At 67.2% G+C, this 20,805-nt stretch overlaps 1 protein-coding gene across 5 annotated transcripts in view; it reads right to left on the minus strand.

Moving 5' to 3' along the window:
• Window positions 1–20,805, minus strand: part of RXRA (retinoid X receptor alpha) — a 95,685-nt gene that overhangs the window by 25,103 nt on the left and 49,777 nt on the right. For 4 of the 5 annotated variants that reach the window (XM_078436284.2, XM_078436283.2, XM_078436286.2 and 1 more), the window contains exon 2: window positions 2,677–2,942. In XM_078436284.2, coding sequence (XP_078292410.1) covers window positions 2,677–2,942 — 266 coding nt within the window. Of the gene's footprint in view, window positions 1–2,676; window positions 2,943–15,505; window positions 15,528–20,805 lie in introns of those variants that run through there. The other variant, XM_078436282.2, reaches the window with a different exon arrangement.

A 20,805-nucleotide genomic window follows, 5' to 3' on the forward strand; every position in this document is an offset into this window, starting at 1 on the left:
CCTCTCTTCTGCACCCACCACACTCTTCCTCCTGAGCCAACAGCAGGCTTCCCCCCCATCCGCGGCCAGAACTGGGGGTGGAGGCTCAGGCCTGCCGCTGCGAGACCAGGCCCTTGGCCTCGCCTGCCTCACAGGACCCGCGAGGCAGGGGCAAACCGTGGGGACGCCCTGTCCTTGAAGGCCTCACGGCCACGGGACTGCCGACAAAGAGCAGGCAGTGCCAGCCGGCCCACTGGCCTGAGCAGATCCCCCACCAGGGAAGGTCTGCTGGGCTGGCGAGGGCTACATGCTGTGGTGCCCACGGCAGGCCCGGTGGGGCCAGAGGGCTCTGGGGCGCGGTGGGGGTGCTCCTGGGCCCTGTGCTGAGCCCCCAGACCAGGAAAGAGGCACAGGGCATCCCGGGGGCCGGCGCCTGGGATCTGGACCCCCAGGCACCCATTTCTGGGCAGGGAGGGCAAAGCGAGGCAGACCGGGGGCGCTGGCGGGCCTTCTGGGCTGTGTGGACTCAAGCAGGCAGCCCTCGGCAGGGCGCCAGCCCTTCTCCGGCAGCAGAAATCGGAGAACCTCGCTGGTTCCGCCAACCATGACTTCGCGGTTGTGGTTTTGGGGCAGAGGGTGGGGCATGCCCCCCTTTGAACTCCACCCACACTCTTCGTGAATATGGGGAACCCCAGGTTTCCAGGATGAGCTGCTGAAGCCCAGAAGCTCCACTCACTCCAGGAAGGCGCTACCGGGAAACTGAGGCCTCGCCAGGACGGGCAGCCACAGGGGAGGCCGAGTGCGCGGCTCAGACCGTGGCAAAACTCACTGTGGCGCGACTGACTGATGGACAGAGGGACACGTGGGACGGGTGGCCACAGCACAGCAGTGACCATCTGGGGCACAGCGGGCTTGCTCCCCACACCCTCTCCCAGGCCTGACTCTTGCCCCGATCCCCTCATCAGCCTCAAGGGACCTGGGGCCCCTCACTCACACGCAACCTGGATTCAACCAGCACCACCAAGTGCCAGGAACCTGGCTGGGTGCCGAGAATAAGAGAGAACAGGACAGATGTGGTCCCCCAAACCCCTCACTCCCCAGTACTACCCCGCCCCCGCTCCCAGACGGGCAAACAGTGCCAAGTGGCAGGTGACCCCAAGGTCTGGGGGACACCACTGCCACGCCCAGGCTCCTGCTGTACACGAGCCCTCAGGGTGTCCAGGGCAGGTGGTAGGCCTACGACCAGCAAGGAGCCTCATGGGGCTGAGGGCCAGCAGGTGCCTGCCTCTGTCGCGGTCCCCAGGGGGGCAGGTGCAAGCTCAGTCTTCATCTGCCCCCTGGCTCGCTGTGCAGCCAGCAAGAATTGGGGGTGGGGCGGCTGTGCTAAAAATAACCTGGCCAGGCCCAGCAAAGCAGCCGAGCCTCCCTCAGGCCAGCACCTCAGGCCTCCTGCCTGCTCTGGGGGCCAGGTGATGCGAGAGGAGCACGGGAGCTCTGCACTGACACCTGAGACCCCAGCTCTTTTGCTCCCGTCCCCCAGACACAAAAGGTTGACAAGGTCACTCTGGAAAAGCCAGCAAGATTCTCCCCCCAAGGCCAGCTCTGGAGGCCCAGCGAGAGGGGCAGTGGGCTGGCTCCAGCTCGGTGGTACCCCGGGGCTAGCAGCGAAGGGGACTGCCCCGCAGGCAGGGGCTTGGGAGCCCATAGGATGTGGCTGTCACGAGGGCATGTGTGGCTCTGGACAGGGAAGCCTGCGCCCAAGTCTCTCCCCAGGAGGCTGTCCTGAGGCTCCGTGGAGATGTGCCCCGAGGCTCTCCACCACGGGGCTGTCATCTCGGGGCAAGAATGGCCGAACCCAGCCTTGGACTCGGACCTATTTCAGGAAGGACGGCTCGAGCCCCAGAGAGAGGGAGGTCCCGCTGGGATTCAGGCAGGCCCTCTGGCCACCCAGCAAGAAACCCAGCAGGAACCGCACGGAGCTGGGAGAGAGGACACCCCGCTGGGCCCCGGGGACCCGTCACCACCCAGGGATCTCCAGAAGAGCTCCGGACGGCTCTGCAGGGGTTTGGACGACAGGTGCCCAGGGGAGGGTGGACTGGGCCCCCATGGTCCCCACGGCAAGAACCAGACCGAGCCAGGCCCCGCCAGGCACCACTTCCTTCCTGATTCAGAAACAACCCTGAAAGCCAGACTGTTCCAAACCCACGCCCGTGGAAAATCCCACCGAGCCCTGACAGATGAGCTGAGGCCACCGTGGGGCCTGGGGCCCGGCCTGAGGAGGGCACATCGACACAGCGCCCGGAGACACCACCCGGGGCTCTGGGCCCGGGGTGCCGGAACCACCTGGTGTGGGCATGCGAGGCGGCCAGGAGGGAAGGGCCGAGAAGGGACAGGGGCTCAGGGGGGTGGGTGGGTGTGAATGCTGAGGAAGGCGGCACCCCGCCCTACAGAGCTCCGAGTCAGGGGAGCAAGGGAGCCCCCCGCGGGGTGGGGGTGGGGGGGGGCCACACTGGAGGAAACGACCAGCAGCGGGGAGGCCAGCTGATGACCTCGGAGAGTCGAGGGCCAGGGAGTCAGCCAGACCCGGGTCAAACTCAGGCCGAAGCCACCGCTCGCTCTGAGGCTCGGCTTCCCAGACATAAAGGGGGGAGAGGACCCCCCGAGGGTCCGCAGGATGGGGCCCGCCTCTGCGCTTACCTGGGGGCTGCTGGTGCCGAAGCCCAGGGTGGGCGTGGTGGGCACTGACATGGAGTGGGGGCCCATGGGGGAGCTGATGACCGAGAACGGTGGGCCCATGCCGTTGATGGGCGGGCTCAGGGTGCTGATGGGCGAGTGCAGCTGGCCGGGGGAGCCGAGCGAGGAGCCGATGCCGGGCCCCAGAGAGGGGTGCAGCGAGGGGGCGGCCATGGAGCCACGCCCCGTGGGGGAGTTGAGGGAAGAGGAGTTCACCTGGGTGGAGAAATCTGCAAGACAAGAACCCAGAGGCGGGCGGTCAGGAACCCACACGGCCCCGGCCTGCTCCACGCATGGCGCAGAGACCGCGGCGAGGCCGGGCCCCAGCGCCCCCGTGGCGATCGTAACGGCTCGGGCCGCAGATTCCCCCCAACACGAGGTCCGGCCGGGCCAGGGCGCCGGAAGCTCCCCCTCCGAGGTGGCCCCGGTGCCGGGGCTCAGGCTGGGCCGGGGGGGGGGGGGGGGGCGGGGGCAGACACCGAACAGGCAGGGAGATGGGAAGGCTGCCTGTCCGCCTGGGATGCCTGGTCACCACGAGCTGCCAGTCCCTTTGCCCAGATGCTCAAGGGGCTGAGGTAAAGGTGTGGGAACGACGGCACAAAGGACGAGACCGACGCCGTCAGGGTGCCCACGCCGTGGCAGAAACCAGTCCGTGTCCTCGGTGTACATTAATGCAAGGGAGGAGGGGGGAGGCCTGCGGCAGGCGCAATTATCACCCCATTTTACAGACGGCACATCCGGGCCTGTGTTCTTACAGTGCCCAGGGCACGGCGGCTCTGGCACCAGGAGGCGCCCCAGCAGCCGTGGCCCTCTGACCCACGAACCCCAGATAGATGCGCACTTCCTGTGTGCCCCAAATCCACGCGCTCCCGAGAGGGCCGGTGCTCAGAGCCGAGCAGCCCACGGAGGCTGTGGGGAGGGGCCGGGACCTCCCACACACAGACTTTCATCTCCGGGATTTCAAAGCCCGGCAAGCGCTAATTAGGCCTCCCCACCCCAGCCTGGGGGCTCAGCAGGAAGAAACCTCCCCGGAGGGGGGCTCTCAGGTGGCGAATGTGCTGCCCACAGGGCGAACACTCCAGCATTCCATCAGGAGGCCCGTGGACTCCACCTCCCCCCGGGCAAGCGGGGGCCCCTCTGGGCCTCAGCCTTCCCGTGGGCAAAATGTTCCCTCGGCCCTTCTCGCTCCAGCCCGCGGTGACCACAGGTGCTTCCGCCAGGTCGAGGGGGACCACAGACACGATGGCGTGGCCTCTGTCCACATGCACCCCAGGTCAGGGGGCTGCACCCCTCGACGGCCCCGTGGAAAACCCGCCTCCGCCAACCTTGCAGTGGCCGTGTCCTGAATGTTCCCTGTGCAAACGGTCTCGGGGGGGGGGGCGGGGGCATGCACCATCACACTTCAGGACAAAGCTGCCAACCGGCAGAGTCGGAGCCTGGCACTCGTGACTCCAGCCGAGACCCTCATGCAGGGATTTATGAACTTGTCCCTGGAGACGCTGGGGGGAGGGGGGGATCAGCCCAAAGGGCGCGGTGGGTGGCTCCGGCAGGAACACAGCAGGCTCTGCCACTCTGCCAGACGCCCTCCTCTGCGAGCCTATACCTGCCCCCATCGCGCAGCCCCCTGCCCGCTGGGCACTTCCCGCTCCGTGGAACCAGAGTCCCACAGTGGAGTCGGGGCTGGACGAGCCCGCCTGCCGCTGCTCGCCGTCCAACTCCACTAGTGGGCAGCTTCGTCCGATCCGTCTGAAATCCCAGCCGTTCACAAAAGTGGGGATCAACAGCTTTGCTGAACTTGAAAACCCAAACTGAAGAATTCCAGAGCCGGATGGTAGCAGCACCTGCTGGCAAGGATGGGTACTGCAGATCGGCCCTACTAGTCCTTAAGGGCCCCAGGTCCGCACCCGGGAACTCCCGCGGGAGGTCTGCGGTGGGGGGGGCAGGGCTGACGAGAGAGGACGGGCCGGGAGAGGCCAGGTGGTCGAGCACAGCAGACGCAGGCCCGGCTGCAGATCTTGGATCTCACGGAGCTCCCACGTCCCTGCCTACCCACTCGTGATAGCCGAGGATATTGAGGCACAGAGAAGGCGGCGGACCCGCCCAAAGACAGGAGCCCAGAAACCCGCAGCTGCCCCTGCACCAGGCGAGCACTGTGGCCTGCCTCTCCAGCCTGCAGTCGGAGGCTCGGCTTCCCCCTCCGCACGCCTGCTCCACAGGAGGTAGCCACGGCCTGGACCAAGGCTGTCCCCTCCACGCGGTCTAGAGAAGCACCTGTCCGACTTCTGGGTGGAAGGAAAAGGGGAGCAAGATGGACCCTGCAAAACAGGCTTGGCGGACGCCTCCCAGGGCAGCACAGAGAGAGAGGCAACGCAGCCAGGGGCGTCTGGGGCTCCCGGCCTCAGGACGGCGTCCCTGGGGGAGCCGCCCACCTTCCTTCCCACAAGTGGGAAGGAGACCATGATTCCAGGGCCGAGCAAGAGAAGCCACTCCTAGATTCCACCCCCCCTGCCAGGTACTCCTGGGGGCCCTTGGGCCCTGATCAGAGCAGGGCCCGCAGGGTTTCTCTGCGGCTGTCCTCCCTCCATAAGGGGCCGGGTGCAGCCGTAGCCACAGCCACCGGGAGGGGCCTCGGCTGCCACCAAGGCTCACAGCTGCAGGGGCCGGTGCCCCCCCCCCCCCCCGGGCTGCTGGTTGTTTGTTTGCTTGCTGCTCCCCCCCAGGAGAGGGAGGGAGAGGCAGGAGAAAGCTTGGCCGGAAGGGGGGAGGGCGGCAGGGAGGGAGGCCGGGAGGGAGGAGGCCTGTTTGACTGCCAGCTGCCAGCCTGCACCCCAAAGCTCCCCAGCCCCCCAAGGCATTGCCCGCACCCAGCCCGAGTCTGCGAACCAGGAGGAGGGGAGCCCACGGGGGAAGGAGCACCCCCCTCGAGCCTCTGCAGCAGGCACCCTGCCCACCCGGCCCGAGGCTGTGTGTTCAGTGTCCAGAAATCACTCCACCCTGCTGTGAGCCCCTGGGGCTGCTGGGTCCCAGGCCCCCACCCCCACCCCAGCCCGCCTCCTCAGGACCCCTGCTGCTCCCAGGCCCCCACTCTGGGTGCTTCCTGTTTACACAGAACATCCACAGAAGACACTTTCCCGGAGCCTGGGTGACAATGGGCTGGGTGTGTTTTCTGGAGTCTTCTGGAGAGAGACACTCTGGCCAGGAAGGGGAACATTAGAAAGAAAAGGCAAAAAAATGCCCAAACATCCTCGGCTCGCAGAGGTCCTGCCCACCCCCCTCCACGTGGGTGCAGGCCCCACCGCTGCCATCCGTCCCTACCCGCTGATAAGCGGAGGCGGCGATAAGGCCTTATTCTTTAAAAGTCATACTTTGGACCTGCTGGGGCCTTGTCACTGGCTGATCGCCACACACTTATCTGATCCTCGCTCAGTGGGGCTGGGGGTGGGGGGGGCGGGGCTGCAGGACATCAAGCTCAGACACGGGGGAGCCAGCTGACACCCGGCCCTCCCTGCCCAGGGGGGCGCAGAGGGGCGTGTGGGGAGGGGCGGCGCCCAAACGCCGAGCCTCACACCCTCAGCACCCCCGCACCTCACACCCCTTCCACCGCTCCCCGCCGCCATGCCCTCTTTGGGACGATGAGGCATCAGTGGGACTCGGGAGCTCATAGGGACCTCCACGAGACAGGCCTCTGTCCAAACGGACGGGAGGCCCAGCAGCCCCCGCACAGGCAAAGAGACCTGGACGGGCTGCCAGATTCAGTCCAGGAAGGCTGCACGGAAGAGGTGGTGGACGGATCTCTCCTTTAGCACAAAACATACTTGAGGCCACAAAACTGCATCTCACACACAAATACCTGGAAGGCAGCCTCAGAGCCACGGGCAGAGGTGGGAAGCCCTGGGCTCTCAGCCCCAGAGCAGGCGCCCAGAACCTCCCTGAGCCCCAGAGCCTGGGGGTTAAGAGCTACGCTTGATAAAGTTTGAAGCCGAGAACGGTCTCCTGGGGACCGACAACGGCACGGGCCGCTTCTTCGGGCGGTGGGCTCTCAGTCACGGCTGCTTACAAGCGGAAACCACTGCCACCACTCAGGAACAGGTGGCCTGAGGTCCCTTGGAGAGAGGGAAGAGACATCTCCGCTCTCCAAAATTCCACAGCCGCATGGGGTCCCGCCAGGACCCCCCCACCCTTGGGACCCCACGGCAGGAAGCCGGGGAAGCCCCACCGCCTCCTTTCCGGTGGCTGCATGGCAGGAGGGAGGCGGGGAGGAGGCAGGAAATGCCAGCCTCACCGCGGTGGGGTGGGGGCGTGCCCCGGGGGCTCCACCTCCCCCAGACAGCCAGGGAACCCCTGACTCTTAGAAAGGGGAGCTGGGGCTCCTCCAAGGCCCTTCTTGGCAGGACCGATCGGGGCAGGGTCCAAGCAGGCCACGGGCTGGGGCCGCGTGTTCAGTGGGAAGGAGGAGGACGCCGGGCGGGCCACGCAGGAAGCACAGAGTGGGGAGGGAGGGACAGGAGGTCCAAGTGAGGGAGCCCGGGGAGGGGTCCCACTTCGGGGAGGGGCAGGAAGGCCGGCGTGGGGGCGGGAGCGAAGGTGCCCAGGAGGAAGAGGGGCACAAATGTAGGGGAAGAACGTTGTAAGAACAAGAACAGTTCTGAGCACAAGCTCCCCCCACCCCTGCAACGCTGCGCCCCTGCCCGGGGACACCCCCCCCCCCGGAACCGAAACCCCACATCGAGGAGCTGGCAGGCCCTCAGGAGCGTCCCTAGACACCCACCTACAGCCCCCACCTTCCGGAAGGACTGCTTCCCCGAGGCCGCCAGGGGAGGGAGAAGTGGCGGCCTGGTGGGGACGCGGTGAGGACCGCGGCGCGTCTGGGTTTGGGGGAAGCTGCGAGTGGCTGGAACACAAGGAGGGGGAGGTGAGAAGCTCCCGCTGGCCCCACGGGGCGAGGGGCCTTCAGGAGCTGGGGCCGGCTGGGCAGATGGCCCCTGACATGCGGAGGCTCCAGCCGCAGGGAGAGCCGACCGCTGCCAGGACCCAGGGCCCCTGGCCTGTTTCCCCTTCTGCCAACAGAGTGCACCCAAGGCAGCAGCTACTGTGGTGGCCCCTGTGCCCCGTCCGTGCCTGCTTCCCACCCTGCAGAGGGTGGGCTGGGACCCAGGGGCCTGTTACCTCCAGCCCTCGGGGAGCATGGCCCACCCACGACCTCCTGGCCCAGTGTCAGCTTACGGCTCAGGTGGCTCAGGCTGAAATTTCAGCTCCTCTGGGGTCACTCTGCCCTCTCCCAAACCAGTGGTCCCAGCCCCAAGTCTCAGCCCCTGCTAAGGAGGACACAGGTGAGCTGGGCCTTTACAGAGGTGAGGAGAAACCCCAGCCTGCCTCTGTCCTGCCCCAAGCCCGGGGGCCTCGAGCACGAGGGTCTCTGTCCTGCCCCAAGCCCGGGGGCCTCGAGCAGGGTGGCGAATGTGCCAGGCAGGAAGCTTCGGGGGCCTCACCCTGCCGGGCTCAGCGAGCACACGGACCCAAGGGGGCCAGAACGTGGACCTGCCCAGCTCTACACAGGGTCCGGGGTGGCCCAGACCCACCCAGACCCCAGAGAAGAGAGGGAGGGAGAGGACGGGGACAGCAAGCCAAGACGTACATTCCTTCACCCTGCCCCCACGTGCCCACAGGAAACGGCCCCTGGGCACCCAACAGGGACTTCACCCCCATGGGTCCCATGGAGACCACCAGCTGGCCTCTCTAAAGTCCTATTTCCTGGCACGGCCCCACCCCGCCGTCTGCAACAGACAGGGATGCCTGGGGGCCCGGGAGGGGAGGGGTGGAGAGGGGGCAGGCAGGGTGGACACCGAAGGCCAAGGGACGGACATCATGACCCTGCCGGCCCCAAGGCCTTGTGTTGGCCCCAGAATGAGCAGCCACCATGGACCTAATAGGCAGAGGCTCTGCCCGAGACTCGGAAAGAGTCAGGGGCTCCTGAGAGCCTCAGGTGTCCTCACCTCAGAGTTGACGCCGGGTGGGCTGGGCCAGGTCAGGGCCCTGGGGCCCAGCTGAGCACGAGGCCTCAAGAACTCAGAAACGCCAAACCTGTCTTTAAGGCCCCCGACCCCCACCCACATCAGGCAAACCAGGGGCTCGGCTCCTTTCCCCACCCCAGAAGCAGCCACGCAGCTGGGCTCTCCTTCCTTGAATTCATACCCTGGCCCCCAGGATGTGATCAGGGGCTGAGAGCAGCAACGTCTGTGCTGATATCCACTGAGCACTCGATGACAGATACGTCTATATCATCACCATCACCATCACCACCATCACCATCATCACCATCAACCTCACCACCTAAGCAAACCCCTGTCCTGCCCCACGGCACGCATGAAAGCCTAAAGCCCAGAGAGACTGACGCTAAGTGGGTTTTGCCGCAAGCAGCGAAAGGGATGGGGTGTCGGGGTTCTGCTGGCCATACCGAGCAGGCCAGGGCTGGTGAGGGGCAGGGGAAGAAGAGTGGCGTGGCCGCCCTCGCCCAGCCACCTCGTACGGAAGGGGTATCGCAGCTGGGCCCGGGGGCGGCAGGTGTGGCTGGAGTCCAGCCACCGTGGAGGAAGTGAGCAGCACGGCCAAGTGGCAGGGGGTGGTCAGGAGGGGCTCCCCGTGAGCAGCCAGCCAGTGCCTGGGCCCGGGAGGTGCTGGAAAAAGAGCTGAGGACAGCACCAGTGCCCCGGGGCACTCCCGCGGGGGTCTTTGCCGGAGGCTGCCTGCCGGCGCCACACCAGGCCCAGCCACAGAGTCAACCAAATGCACCTGCACCCCTTCCCCTCATTCTGGCAGCAGGGGGTGTCATCACCCCCCCAGGCTGGCAGTGCTCTGATGGAGGCCCACGGCGAGCACTATCTGGGGTACCTGAGGACGAGCTGCACACCCAACCTAGGGAGGCACCGCTCGGACCACCACGGAGCAGAGAGGGCGGTGAGTCCCGGAGCGGCACACACCCCGAAGTCTTCGCAGCTTAGGGACACACGACACCAGGAGCACGGCGGGGCCGCGCTCCCGCCGGAGCCCTGCCTGTCTGGCCCAGCCCCGTCCTCGCCCGGCCACCCTTGTGTGCCCTGTGTGCCCGGGTGCGGCAGGGAGAAGACCCCACGGGCCGCTCACAGCTTCAAGGTAGCAGGTACCAGGACCTGTCGCACAGACAGCCCCAAACGCGGCTCAGGAAACCCCAACTCCCCACCTTCCCTTCCCTCTTCCCCGTGACTCCAGAGCCTCCCAGGACCCAGGGCAGGGCCGGTGTTTCCAGAAGCCACGTGACCACGGGCGATGGGCAGGGGGGCGCTGAGCACCAGCAGACAGGTGGTCTGCAGAGGCCTAGGGACTCGGAGGGGCAGTGGTCAGGACCGGCGGCGTCAGGTCAGTGGCTGTGGGACGGAAGTCCCATCCGAGGGCTCGGGCAGCCTCCTGTCCCCGGTGCCGTTCCTGCATCCATCCATCCATCCATCCAACAGGCAGAAACCTCAAAGATGCCCGGCCCCCGAGTGCAAGCCACACAGCCACCACCTAGGGCCCCCAAATCTTGAGGGGCTCCAAGGCATCTGATCTCACCAAGAGGTGCCCACATCCCTCCACCCCAGAGACAGACAGTCGAGGGGGCAACAAGGCTGCGGGTGGCCTCGCCGATGGGGCTACCCACCAGCCCAGCAACCCCGGCCAGCACTGCAGGGGGAGCCAGGAGAGGGCCCCAATCATCAGTGCAATGCTCCCAGGAAGATGCCAAGGAGCCCCGGACAGTCCACAGAGCTGGTTTCCAGCCCTGTGGCCAGAGACCCCCAGCAGGCTGGCCGGGCCCGCGTCCCCGGGCACAGCAGGCAGACCTCCCCACGCTGCGGCCAGACATCCAGGCCACGGCCCCGCTTGGCAGTCTAACACACGCTGCCTGCTGGACGGCCTGCCAGACGGGCCAAGAAGCAGCAGCCGTGGACGCCCCCAGACCTGCTGGAATGCCGGGGGAGGAGGCGCAGGGACAGAAACGGGGGGGGACAAGAGGAATGCAGAGGAACCGGCAGCCTGCCCGGATGAGCCTGCAGTCAGCACCCCGGCCGCTGCAAATCAGAGATCCCCACGCACGCGAGCCTGCCCCGCGGCCCCGCAGAGCGCTGTGCAGTCTCCCCGAAGACACCCCCGTATCGCAGAGGGCGAGTCTAAGCAGGACTCGACAGCACACCGGCCCCACACACCCCGTCTGATCACGGGAGCTCTCATCCAGCGTGCAGGGGGAGGGCTCGGTGGGAGAGGCTCCTCCCGAGCCAGAGCCAGAGCCCCCGGCCAGGACCCTTCACCCTCACGAAGACCCCCCCCCCCCCCACGGCCAGCGGGGCGACCGGGCACCGAGCCGCAGGCACAGAACCTGGCGCCCAGCAGCGACGCCCACTGTGGGGACGGAGCGCAGGGAGCGGGAAGCGCGCTCACCTCTCCGAGGCCAGGCGAGGGCTCCTGAGCTCCACGGCCTCCCCTCCAGGCTGTCCCTTCCACTGTCCCCAGCACCTGTGGGGCGCTGCCCAGACTGTGGAGGACGGTGGGCGGGAAGGGGGGATTCCTGGTGAAACCCCGCCTGCGGCGGGAGCGCTTGCGGGGGAGAGAGGGCCCCGAGTCTGCGGGCTGGTTGAACCAGTTTCTTCTCAACAGGAAAAGAAATGATTCTTGTTTCATTTTGAGCCACGTTGCCCTGGCTGGCGCAGAGGCCCTGCTCCGTCGGGGAACACGCCTGTGCGTCCTGCCCCGACAGCTGTTTGTTCTCACCCTCACGTGCATCCCCGTCGGGCCCTGGAACACATCTGCAGACACCAGGGCTGAGCCTGCCCACACCCCACCCGCCTGTGGTGGAGTGTGGGGGCCTCCAGGCAGGTGGCCGGGCAGGTCAGAGCTTTCCGGAAGGGCCAGGGAGAGGGGATGCTCCGGGTGAAACTCCTCTGGGCCTGGGGTGGGCTGGTCGCACCTGGAGACACTCCCACGTCCCCCCTCTGCCCAGGAGCACCACCGTTTCACGGCCGTGGACACGAATGCTCAGAGCCCGGGGCCGCACGGTGGGTGGGGCGGGGCCAGGCCAGGGGTCCCCGGGGAAGAGGGCGTCTGCTCAGCTCCCAAGGAGTTCCCGGAGGGCTTCCTTCCCATGACCCCCACTGCCACGTCCTGTGAGCCCTGGCCACGCTCCCCTCGGCAGAGGCTCACCCACGCCGCACCGACTCAGCCAGCGGCTCCCGGCCGGTGTCAGTCGCGTGCGGGGGCCCGCCTGGCGGGGCCCTGCAGACCGGAGACAGGGCCTCACCAGTGACACAGACCGAGAACCTGTCGTCTGCCTGCTGGAGCAGGGGCTTCCCCATCTCAGCTAGAGCCGGGGCACCTCCCTCCGCAGGCGAGGGCCTCTGTGGGTGCTCACCTGGATAGCACAAGCAGCCCAACCCCCGCTCCCCACCCACCGGGCCCTACAAGGCCAGGGCAGCCTCTTCAAAGGTCACCCTGGCACGCCACCCCCGCCCCACCCCTGCTGAAAACCCTGCCAGCTCTTCTCTGCTCTGGGCAAGAAGCTTCCGTGCAGGAGCCGCTCTGGGACCAGCACAGGCTGACCTGTGAGCCCCTCAGGGCCTGCGAGGCCGACGGGCTGGGCTGGGCTGGACTCCCAAGCTGAGATCTGCTGGGGACCCGCTGTGTGCCAGGCTCTGCCCATTACTTTCTCCTCTGGGCCCCCAGCAAGAGCAGGGAGCGGGGAGACAGAGGCCCCGAGGTGGCCGTGCGAGCACAGGGCCAGGCCCGGCTGACCCCAGAACCTCTACCCTGTCCTCACGATCCAACCACGCCCCCAGGACACTGACTCCTGATGTACCTGGGGAAGGGGGGGGGGGGGTGGTGAGGCCATGGAGAGGGACAGGCGGCATCTGTTCCCAAGCACCCAGGACAGGGCTACAGGGAGCACCCACGGGAGCGTCTAGCCCACAGGGTCCCCAGGCAGAAGCGGGGATAAAGAGACTGACAGACGGCCCAGGAGGGCTTCCTCCTGGGCTCTGGATGATCACGACCTCCATCTGCACAGCACTGCCCCCGGCAAACGCCCACCAGTCCCCCTGGTACAGAGACCCGGCCGCAGCCACCTCGGCACGGTGTCCCCATGGCCACCCCCGCCGCTGATCACCTGGCAGGATGGTCATGGTCCACCATCACTGCTAGAACCTACCATGGCTCCCCATTATACAGCCCCCAAATCCCAAAGCCCCCGGCCCATCCTGGAGCCCCGGGGAAGCCCCGTGGCTGCCCAGCGCTCCTGCCTGCTCGCCCCGCGGGGCCGGGGCCTCCACCCGCACACTCGCTGCCCCCGTGCCCCTTCCTGGCCCCCTCGGGCTCACCAACGTCCACTTCCCTGGGTGTCACGAGCAACCCCCAGGGGGTGGCCAAGGCCAGAGTCAATGTGGGGGAGGGAACCTGGGGAAAGTATGTTTCCACCGTTTGGTACTGTCCTTGGGAATATCTGAAAACAGCTTCTGCGAACTACCAACAACACGCGTTTTTGAATGCCTCGGGGTGGGGGGAGGGTAACAGGGCTGGGGGCCGGCCAGCCGCCACAAGACGAGTCAGGTGACCGAGTGTGCTCCCCGCGGCAGGGCTGAGGGGCCCAGGTGACCCGGGCCCCGCCCCGGGGCGCTGGAGCTCAGTGAGGCCGGGCGCAGAGGGCTGGGGGGAAGCCAGCCGGCAGACTGCTGCACCCAGCTCTCACCCCAGCCAGGGACAGCGGACGCCCTGTCAGCATGAGAGAGAAGCGGCGAGGGCCCAGAAACACGCCTTCTCAGACGTGGAACCCACCCCACTCCCCGAAACCCACACACAGTCCGTGCAGCAGCAGCCCCTGCCAAGTGGGAAAAGGGTCTGGATCCTTCCAGCAGACACACAGCTCGCCGGATGCCCGGGGAATCCCTACCACCTGGCCCCGCGGGCGCCCGGCTGTGTCAAGCTGGCTCCGTCAGAGATCTCCCACCCAGACGTCGGAAGACCCCATACCCAGGTGCAGAAACACCCCAGAGACAAGCAAAAAAAGCCTCAAGCACCCGCAACAGCCCCCACTGACGGACTCCAGGGCCCAAAACCCATGCACTCGACTCACGGAAGAAGTCCTTGCTCAGAGCCTGGGGACGCAACATCGCACACCAGGCGAACACGCCATTCCCCAGAGAATAAACGATCGGAAAGCACTAACCGTGGCAGCGAGAGGTGGGAGGTGGGGGACGATGGGATAAATCTAAACGTCCGACAAACGCCCAGCAGCCAGGCGCCCGCTCCAGGCAGACCCCGTGCTCACCTGCACGTGGCCGGAGCGATGTCCCCGAGCCGTCCGCAGGGGAGACAGCCAGCGGGCCCCGCGGGACACTTAGAAAGCCCGGCCCAGTCACCAAATGCCCACGATGACCCCTTGCCACGCACACGTGGGCTGCACCCACAACGCCCCGCTCGCACATCTCACACCCGCCTACCGCTTTCCAGCTGAGAGCCACCCAGCCGAGTGGGACGGGCTCGCCTGTCCCACATTGCCCAGCAGCAATGTTCTAACTTGGGTGCCAGGCCCAAAACCCATGGTTCCCAGAGACCGTCTTGCCCGGCGCCCGGCACTGTCCACACGGCACACCACGGGCCAGGCCACGGCCCTGGACACAGAGACGCAAGCAGGAGCCTGAGACGTTATGGGCTAAACGCCCACAAACCGCCAAAGGACTTTAATAAAAGGGCTGGAGGAGAAGGGTGCTTGGGCGGCTCAGTCAGCTGAGCGTCCGACTCCCGACTTGGGCTCAGGTCACGATCTCACAGTTCGTGAGTTCGAGCCCCCCGTCGGGCTCTGTGCTGACAGTGTGGAGCCGGCTTGGGATTCTCTCTCATCCTCCCTCTCTCTGCCCCTCCCCCACACACTGAGTAAATAAACTTAAGAAAAGGGCTGCAGGAGCAAGGTGGTCCGAGCTCCAGCCCCAGCCGCCCAGGTCTGTTTGAGCCCCTCGCAAGCCCCTATGTGGCCCTGGACAAGTCACCGCACGCCCCAGCCTCAGTTTCCCCTGAGCCTGGGCACAGAAGACGGCGTCCTCCCAGGGACGTCTAGGAAGGTAAGTCGGCAGCCTATACAGATCCTGGCACAGGTGAGGGATCAAGACGCAGGCATCCTCACAGCGAGCCGAAGAGACACACGGAGCGAGCCGGGAAGGCCAGAGGTGCACCCCCGTCACCACGAGGGGCTCGACTGGGAGCGGCTGGGGCTCCAGCCTCTCACTCCTCAGCAGAGAAGGGCTACCAGCCACCCCCACGGGCCTCCTCCCCACGTACCCCGCACTCAGGCCGCCGGGAATCCACACGCCCCGCCCCACCCCCGCCCCCGGTTAGACCCGTCCCACGGTCCCCATCTCATGTGCAAAAGGGGAGTGAGCCAGACCCCGAGGCGCCCTCCCCAGAGCTGGCCGCCCTCCCCGGAGCCCAGCGCGCACATATTGGGGGCAGGCCAGAAACCAGGAGTCCGAGCCCGAGGCCATCGGGTCTGCAGACCAGAGGACCCCAGTCACGGCCGTGCCCACGGGACCTCAGACGAGTCTCCTCGGTTTGCGCGTGTGAAGGACGAGGAGCTGAGAGAGGCAGCCAGGGATGCTGGTCAGAATCGGGAGGGAGCAAGATGCCCTCACCTGGGCCCCCAGGCAGACGTCCCACGAGCTGAGCCCCACACCCCGCAGGCAAGACACCGGCACCCTCCCAGGCCGGGTTGCCCCCAGGCCCGCCCGCCCGGCCCGGCCCTCACCTGCCGGCCACCTGCGGTCCCCTGCCCGCCAGGCCAGGCCCCCTCCCGAAAGAGAGGCCAGGAGGTGCAGCCTCATGGCGAGCGTGGGCGACAGGTCCCACCACGGGGGCGGCCCCATCAGCCCCCGGCCCGCTGGCTCGGGGTCCCACGGCCTCTGGCGGTGCAGTGTGGCGGCACACGAGCAGCGGGAGCTCGGGTGGGGAAGGAGGCCCGGGAGGACCGGCGTCTCTGCAAGGCAGCTGCGAGCCTCAGGAGCCAGTGGCGCTCACGCTGGCCCAGCGGGCGAGTTCCCCTTTCCCAGGGCCCGCCCGGCCCACCACCCTCACCCAGACACCTGTGACCACAGGCAGCTCCCATCGGCCGAAACCGGCACTTCTTGGAAGAGGACACGGACCCCAGCCTCGTTTCCTCAATCTGAGCCTGCAGATGGTGAGGCAGATGGGCAAACTGCCCGGCAGGGCCCGGGGCCGGCGGACGGGGCAAGGCCCCGACGCAGGCGGACCAGAGCCCCACCGGCTCCCCTGCCGGCCAGCTGCCGGCTGACCCGGCCAAGCCCCCTTCCCCGGCTGCACGCCGTGAGGATGGGGCGTGCTTGCCCACGTGGTGCCAGCCGCCCGGGGGGGGCTCCTTCGTCCTGACGGACCGTGCCCGTCCTGACCGACCTGCGATGCCGTCTTCCTGCACCCCAGCAGGAGTCACTGGGCACTGAGCCCTGGGAGTCTTCCTCTTGCGGGACTGAGTCCCAGCCAGGGCAGGGGGCGGAGGGGGGCGTGGGGGAGCAACGAGGAGCCCCACAGCCAGGGAAGCAGGGCCTGAGCCGGTCTGGGTGGACCCCACCTCCGGGGGCCACAGGGACTCAGCCTCTGAGGGGAGAGGGTCTTCGGGAAGGCTTCACGGCCCCCGGCCCCTCTTTCAGGCCACAGAATGCATCCCGGGGCCCATCAGCCCACGGCTCGGGGCCGGCGTTGGGAGTGGGGGCAGGGGGACCACAGCACGCAGACTTCGGCCCCACAGGCCCCCCGCCAGGCGAGGAGCCTGAGGCCCAACCAGGTCTATCCACGCGGGGCTGCCCTGCCCAGATGGCAGGGGCCCAGGCGGCCCCCAGACCACGCCAGCGCACCCCACACCTGTCCACCTGCTTGCACCACCCTCCGCCGGAAGGCCAGCCGGCCGTGGGACTGGGGCAGGCCCCTGCCCACGGGGCGCCCACCGGACTCCCGACGCCTGGCCCACCCCCAAGGCAGGCTCCCCCCGGCGCTCGCGTCCCCACGGCCTGTCACATCCTCCAAGCCGATCCTGTCACGTCACCAGGGACCCACGTCACGCTCAAGCCCCCATGAGTATCTGCCCAAGCTGGGGTTCCAGGATCCGGGGGGAAGGCCCCAGAAGTCGCACTGCAGACTGGAGGGGCCTGGGACTCCCACACCCACGGCGGGAAATGGCACGTCACTTCCTGCACTTCTTTTCGGTTTGCGTTTGGTTTGCGACGCACGTGTCGTTTTCATGACAGTGACACAAGCCACCTCTGCAGCAGCCTGACTTTAGCAAGACTCTGGCCACACACAAGACCCAGGCTACTGCTGTCCGCCCTCCAGGTTGGCCGCGATCCCTCATTCACTCCTGGTCGCACCCCCCAGCGCCCGTCCGCCTGGTTCAGGGCCCGGGACCATACCTGCGTAAGATCACCCGATGGACAGGTGCGGCGAGGCCCTGCCTGGAACCAGCACCACAAGCCCAGCCCAGGAGAGGCAACATGGCAGCCGAGCTGTGGCTGGTGGTCCACTGCGTGCCCCAGATCGTCCTCAGCTGCCTGTGGCCTGACCAGCAGGCCTACGCTCCCAGGGCAGGGCAGTCCCTGTGAGACCAGCCCCCTGGTCACCAGTCCCCACCGTGGCCCGCCCGTGTGCGGACACCTGGGGAGGCCAGCCGCCACCCACCCCCTCCCAACATACGCACACGAGCAACATCCATGTGGGTCACGTGGCCCCAGAGTCCTACCAGCACAGCCCCCGGGGCTCTCCCCCAACCAGACCCCGCCTTGAGTGGGCCCATCCAAAGGCACTCAAACAGTCGGCAAATGCCAGGAATGTGGTAGGTGCTAAGCAGAACCGGGAGTCTGGGGGGCGGACAGAAAAGCGGCAGGGGTGGGGGTGGGGGTGCCGCCCAGTGGGTGCGCATCTCCTCCGGGTAGGCGTTTCGCGACGTGAGACATCGTCCGTGGCTTGAGGTCGGCCGCGGAAGCATTCGCAGCACAGAAACCAGGAGACACCCCAGATCAGAGCTCCCCCACCCCACCCCACCCCGGAACCATGGGGACACCCCCTGCCGGCCTCAGCTTCCCTGTCTGTAACCAGAGGGGGTTGGCGGGACCTGAAAGGCTCCTCCCATCCCCCCAGCGCCCCTCAAGGCCGCAGACCCACTGTTCCTCCCGGGCTCAGGGCCCCTTCTCAGCCAGTCCCCTGCCTCCGGTCCGCCCGGCCAATGCGGCCACGTCCAAGATGGCGGCCCAGAGGCCTTCTGCCCACTCAGGCCCGCGGCCCAGCCTCCCCCTCCCACCAGCGGGCCAGATCCGCCCCAGCACCAGGCCCCAGCACCAGGCCCCGGGCCCCTGCAGCCCCCGCCGCCCGCCCCGGCCCCCGCGCCCTCCCGGCCCGGGTGCCCCGTGAACAGCAAACCGGACCTCAGCTTCCTTCCTCTGCACACGCGGCGGCCGTGAGGGAGCGGCGAGAAGGGCGAGGGCTGGGCAGGAGGTGCCAACCCCACCGCAGCCACTTGCTCCCGTGCTGCCAGGGGCGGGGGCTGCCGCACAGGCCAGCTGGCCTCCCCCATTCCCCCAGGGCCGGGGGGGTGAGGACTTGCCCGGGGAGGGTCCGGGACAGCTGTGCCCAAACAGCCCCCACGGAGGACCCCCTCAAGGCAGGGAGCCACCCCTCAAAGCCCTGACCAGGGCTGTTGAAGACCGCTGACCATCAGCTTGGAAACCTCAAATTCACCCAGGGGTCTCCCGTCCATCACCCGCACCAGGGCCAGCCCACCTCCCTCTCTCAGAGGGGCCACGGGGGCCTAGCCCCCCAGCCCTCTCCAGTCAGTATGCCCATGGGCCCCTCCTAGCCCCAGCCCTGGCCCTCTGAGCAGGCACAATCATTCACTGTGGGTCTTCCTGCCAGGAACACCTCCTCCAGGAAGCCCCCCTGCCCCAGCCAGAGTAAATGGCTGGGACAGAGCCTCAGCCCCAAAACCCTCTCAGAACACCAACTCCTACCCTGTGGTCGCCGGCTTAGGTCTGAGCCCAACAGCCCAGGCTGGTCATCTCCCACCCCCGCCCCTAGCCCAAGCTCGGCCCTCTGGTCACCACTCCCAGCCATCTACCTCTCGAAAACCTCTGAACCTCAGATCTGCTCCAGCTGCCCCCCTCCCCTCCAGGACCTCCCTCAACCAGCCCGGCCCACGTCTGCCCTTCACAGAGGTACCCGGATGGCCCTCCGAAGGTCTGGGGCTCTTTCCTGAAAAGCTGTGCCCAGGTCACAGAGCCGGCAAGAGGTTCTGCCAGGCTCAGGCCCTTACCGGTCTGTACCTCTCCCCACAGTGGGGGAGCACGAGCCTTCCGGCCCGCCCTTCAGGGGCTCTGCTGTCTCTGCAGCAAAGAGGGCCTTCAGCACAAGCTGTGGCTACCGTCTACCTTGGGACCTGCCGCTCCAAGGCCCCCGATCCCAGGACTGGTGGCCCTGAGCCCTGCAGAGGGCCTCTTCTGGCCCCTGGCCCCCAGAACCAGGTGCAAGGGATTGGCAGAAGGTGAGGCTACCTGGCCAGTTTTATCCCTGCCCGGCCCAGGAACAGGAGTGGGGCAGCACAGGGCTGGTAGCCGTGGGGCACAGGCCCAGGAGCCCACCCTTCAGGCCCACCGCACTGCCATACCTGCCCCCTGCACAACCAAGGACGCTGACCCACCCGACCCAGGGGCCAGACTCCGTGTTTTCTGCCTTCCTGCCTTCCCTCCTCCCTGCCCCATGGGCTTGCTGCCTAATCGTAAGGTGGGCGCAAAGCAGCCTCTGCTCCTTGGGCGGCACCGACCCGGGAGGCACCAACTTCTCACAACCAACCGCCCGGCCTCCCCGGCCCACAAGAGAGCCCCCCACCTCCCACCGCACAGCCTGGTGGGAGGCGGGGTCTCTGAGAGGGAGGCCACGCGCAGGCCCCCACACACCCGCTCCCCCTACTCCCCCGTGCCAGGTCAGCGGCACGTCTCAGCACGTTACCCCACAGCCTGGCCCCTGCCACCCCCGCTCCTAGGATCAGCGTGACTCACGGGGCTGGAACGCCGCCTGGCCCCCAACGCAGGCGGCCGCCCTCTGCACACACACCTGTCCAGACTCGATGCTGGCAGATGGCAGGAGGGCCCGGGAACTGGGTGTCCCCAATGCTGTGGGGCCGGCCAAGCACCGTGTCACGGAGGGGCTCCCAGGAGGGACGCGGGAAGGTCGTGTTCGGGCAAGTGGCTCAGGAAACGCAGCCCCTACAGGGCTGGAGGCCCGATCCCGAAAGCCCGAAGGCCCAAGGGCCTCCATGAAAGGGCCTAGAACTCAGATGGGGCCACCGCCTCCTTGACTCACCCGACCCAGAGGCCAGCAGGCCGACCGAGCAGGGAGGGTCCCAGACCCTCCAAGTCCAGGCACAGGGGCCACTGCCTCCCCCCACAGGAGGCCAGGCTTCAATCTAGGGGGCCAAGCAGATCTACAGGCCCCACCCCCACATGGAGTTTCCGCTCAGGCCAGGCCAAGGTCTCAGCTGTCCATCAGGGGTGTCCCCGTCACCTCCTGGGAACGAGGGAAGCTTAGAAGGGGCAAGAGACAGGAGAGCAAAGCCCAGCCAGCAGTCAGGGGCACATGGGAACACCCCCAAGCGGGCAGCCACATCTTGGCTCAAAGGGCCAGAGCTGGCCTCTGACACACAAGGGCCACCGACAGCAATGCCCATCACCCTGACTCACCACCTCAAAGGTGGGGGGCCACTGCGGCCCCTCCTGACCACAGGCCCCCCCAGGCCGTCCCTATAGATGGCCAGAGAACAAGGGAGTCCCCGTCCCGGGATGCCTCCAGGAGCACAGAGTGCCGGCCACCCAGGTCTCCCGTGCATGGGTCACAAAGGTGTCCTGAGATGGCCCCGACTTCACCCTTGGGGAGCCCACGGGAAGTGGGCAGAGACCTTGGAGGAAGATCTAAGGGGCCTCACTTAGTGCGGGTGAACGGGGCCAGGGACTGAAGGAGAAAAAAAGGAGAAGGTACGGGAAAGAATACGGCCAA

This window comes from Panthera onca, chromosome D4 (assembly GCF_046562875.1).
Source record: "Panthera onca isolate mPanOnc1 chromosome D4, mPanOnc1 haplotype 2, whole genome shotgun sequence".
In the NCBI taxonomy this organism is placed as follows: Eukaryota; Metazoa; Chordata; class Mammalia; order Carnivora; family Felidae; genus Panthera; species Panthera onca.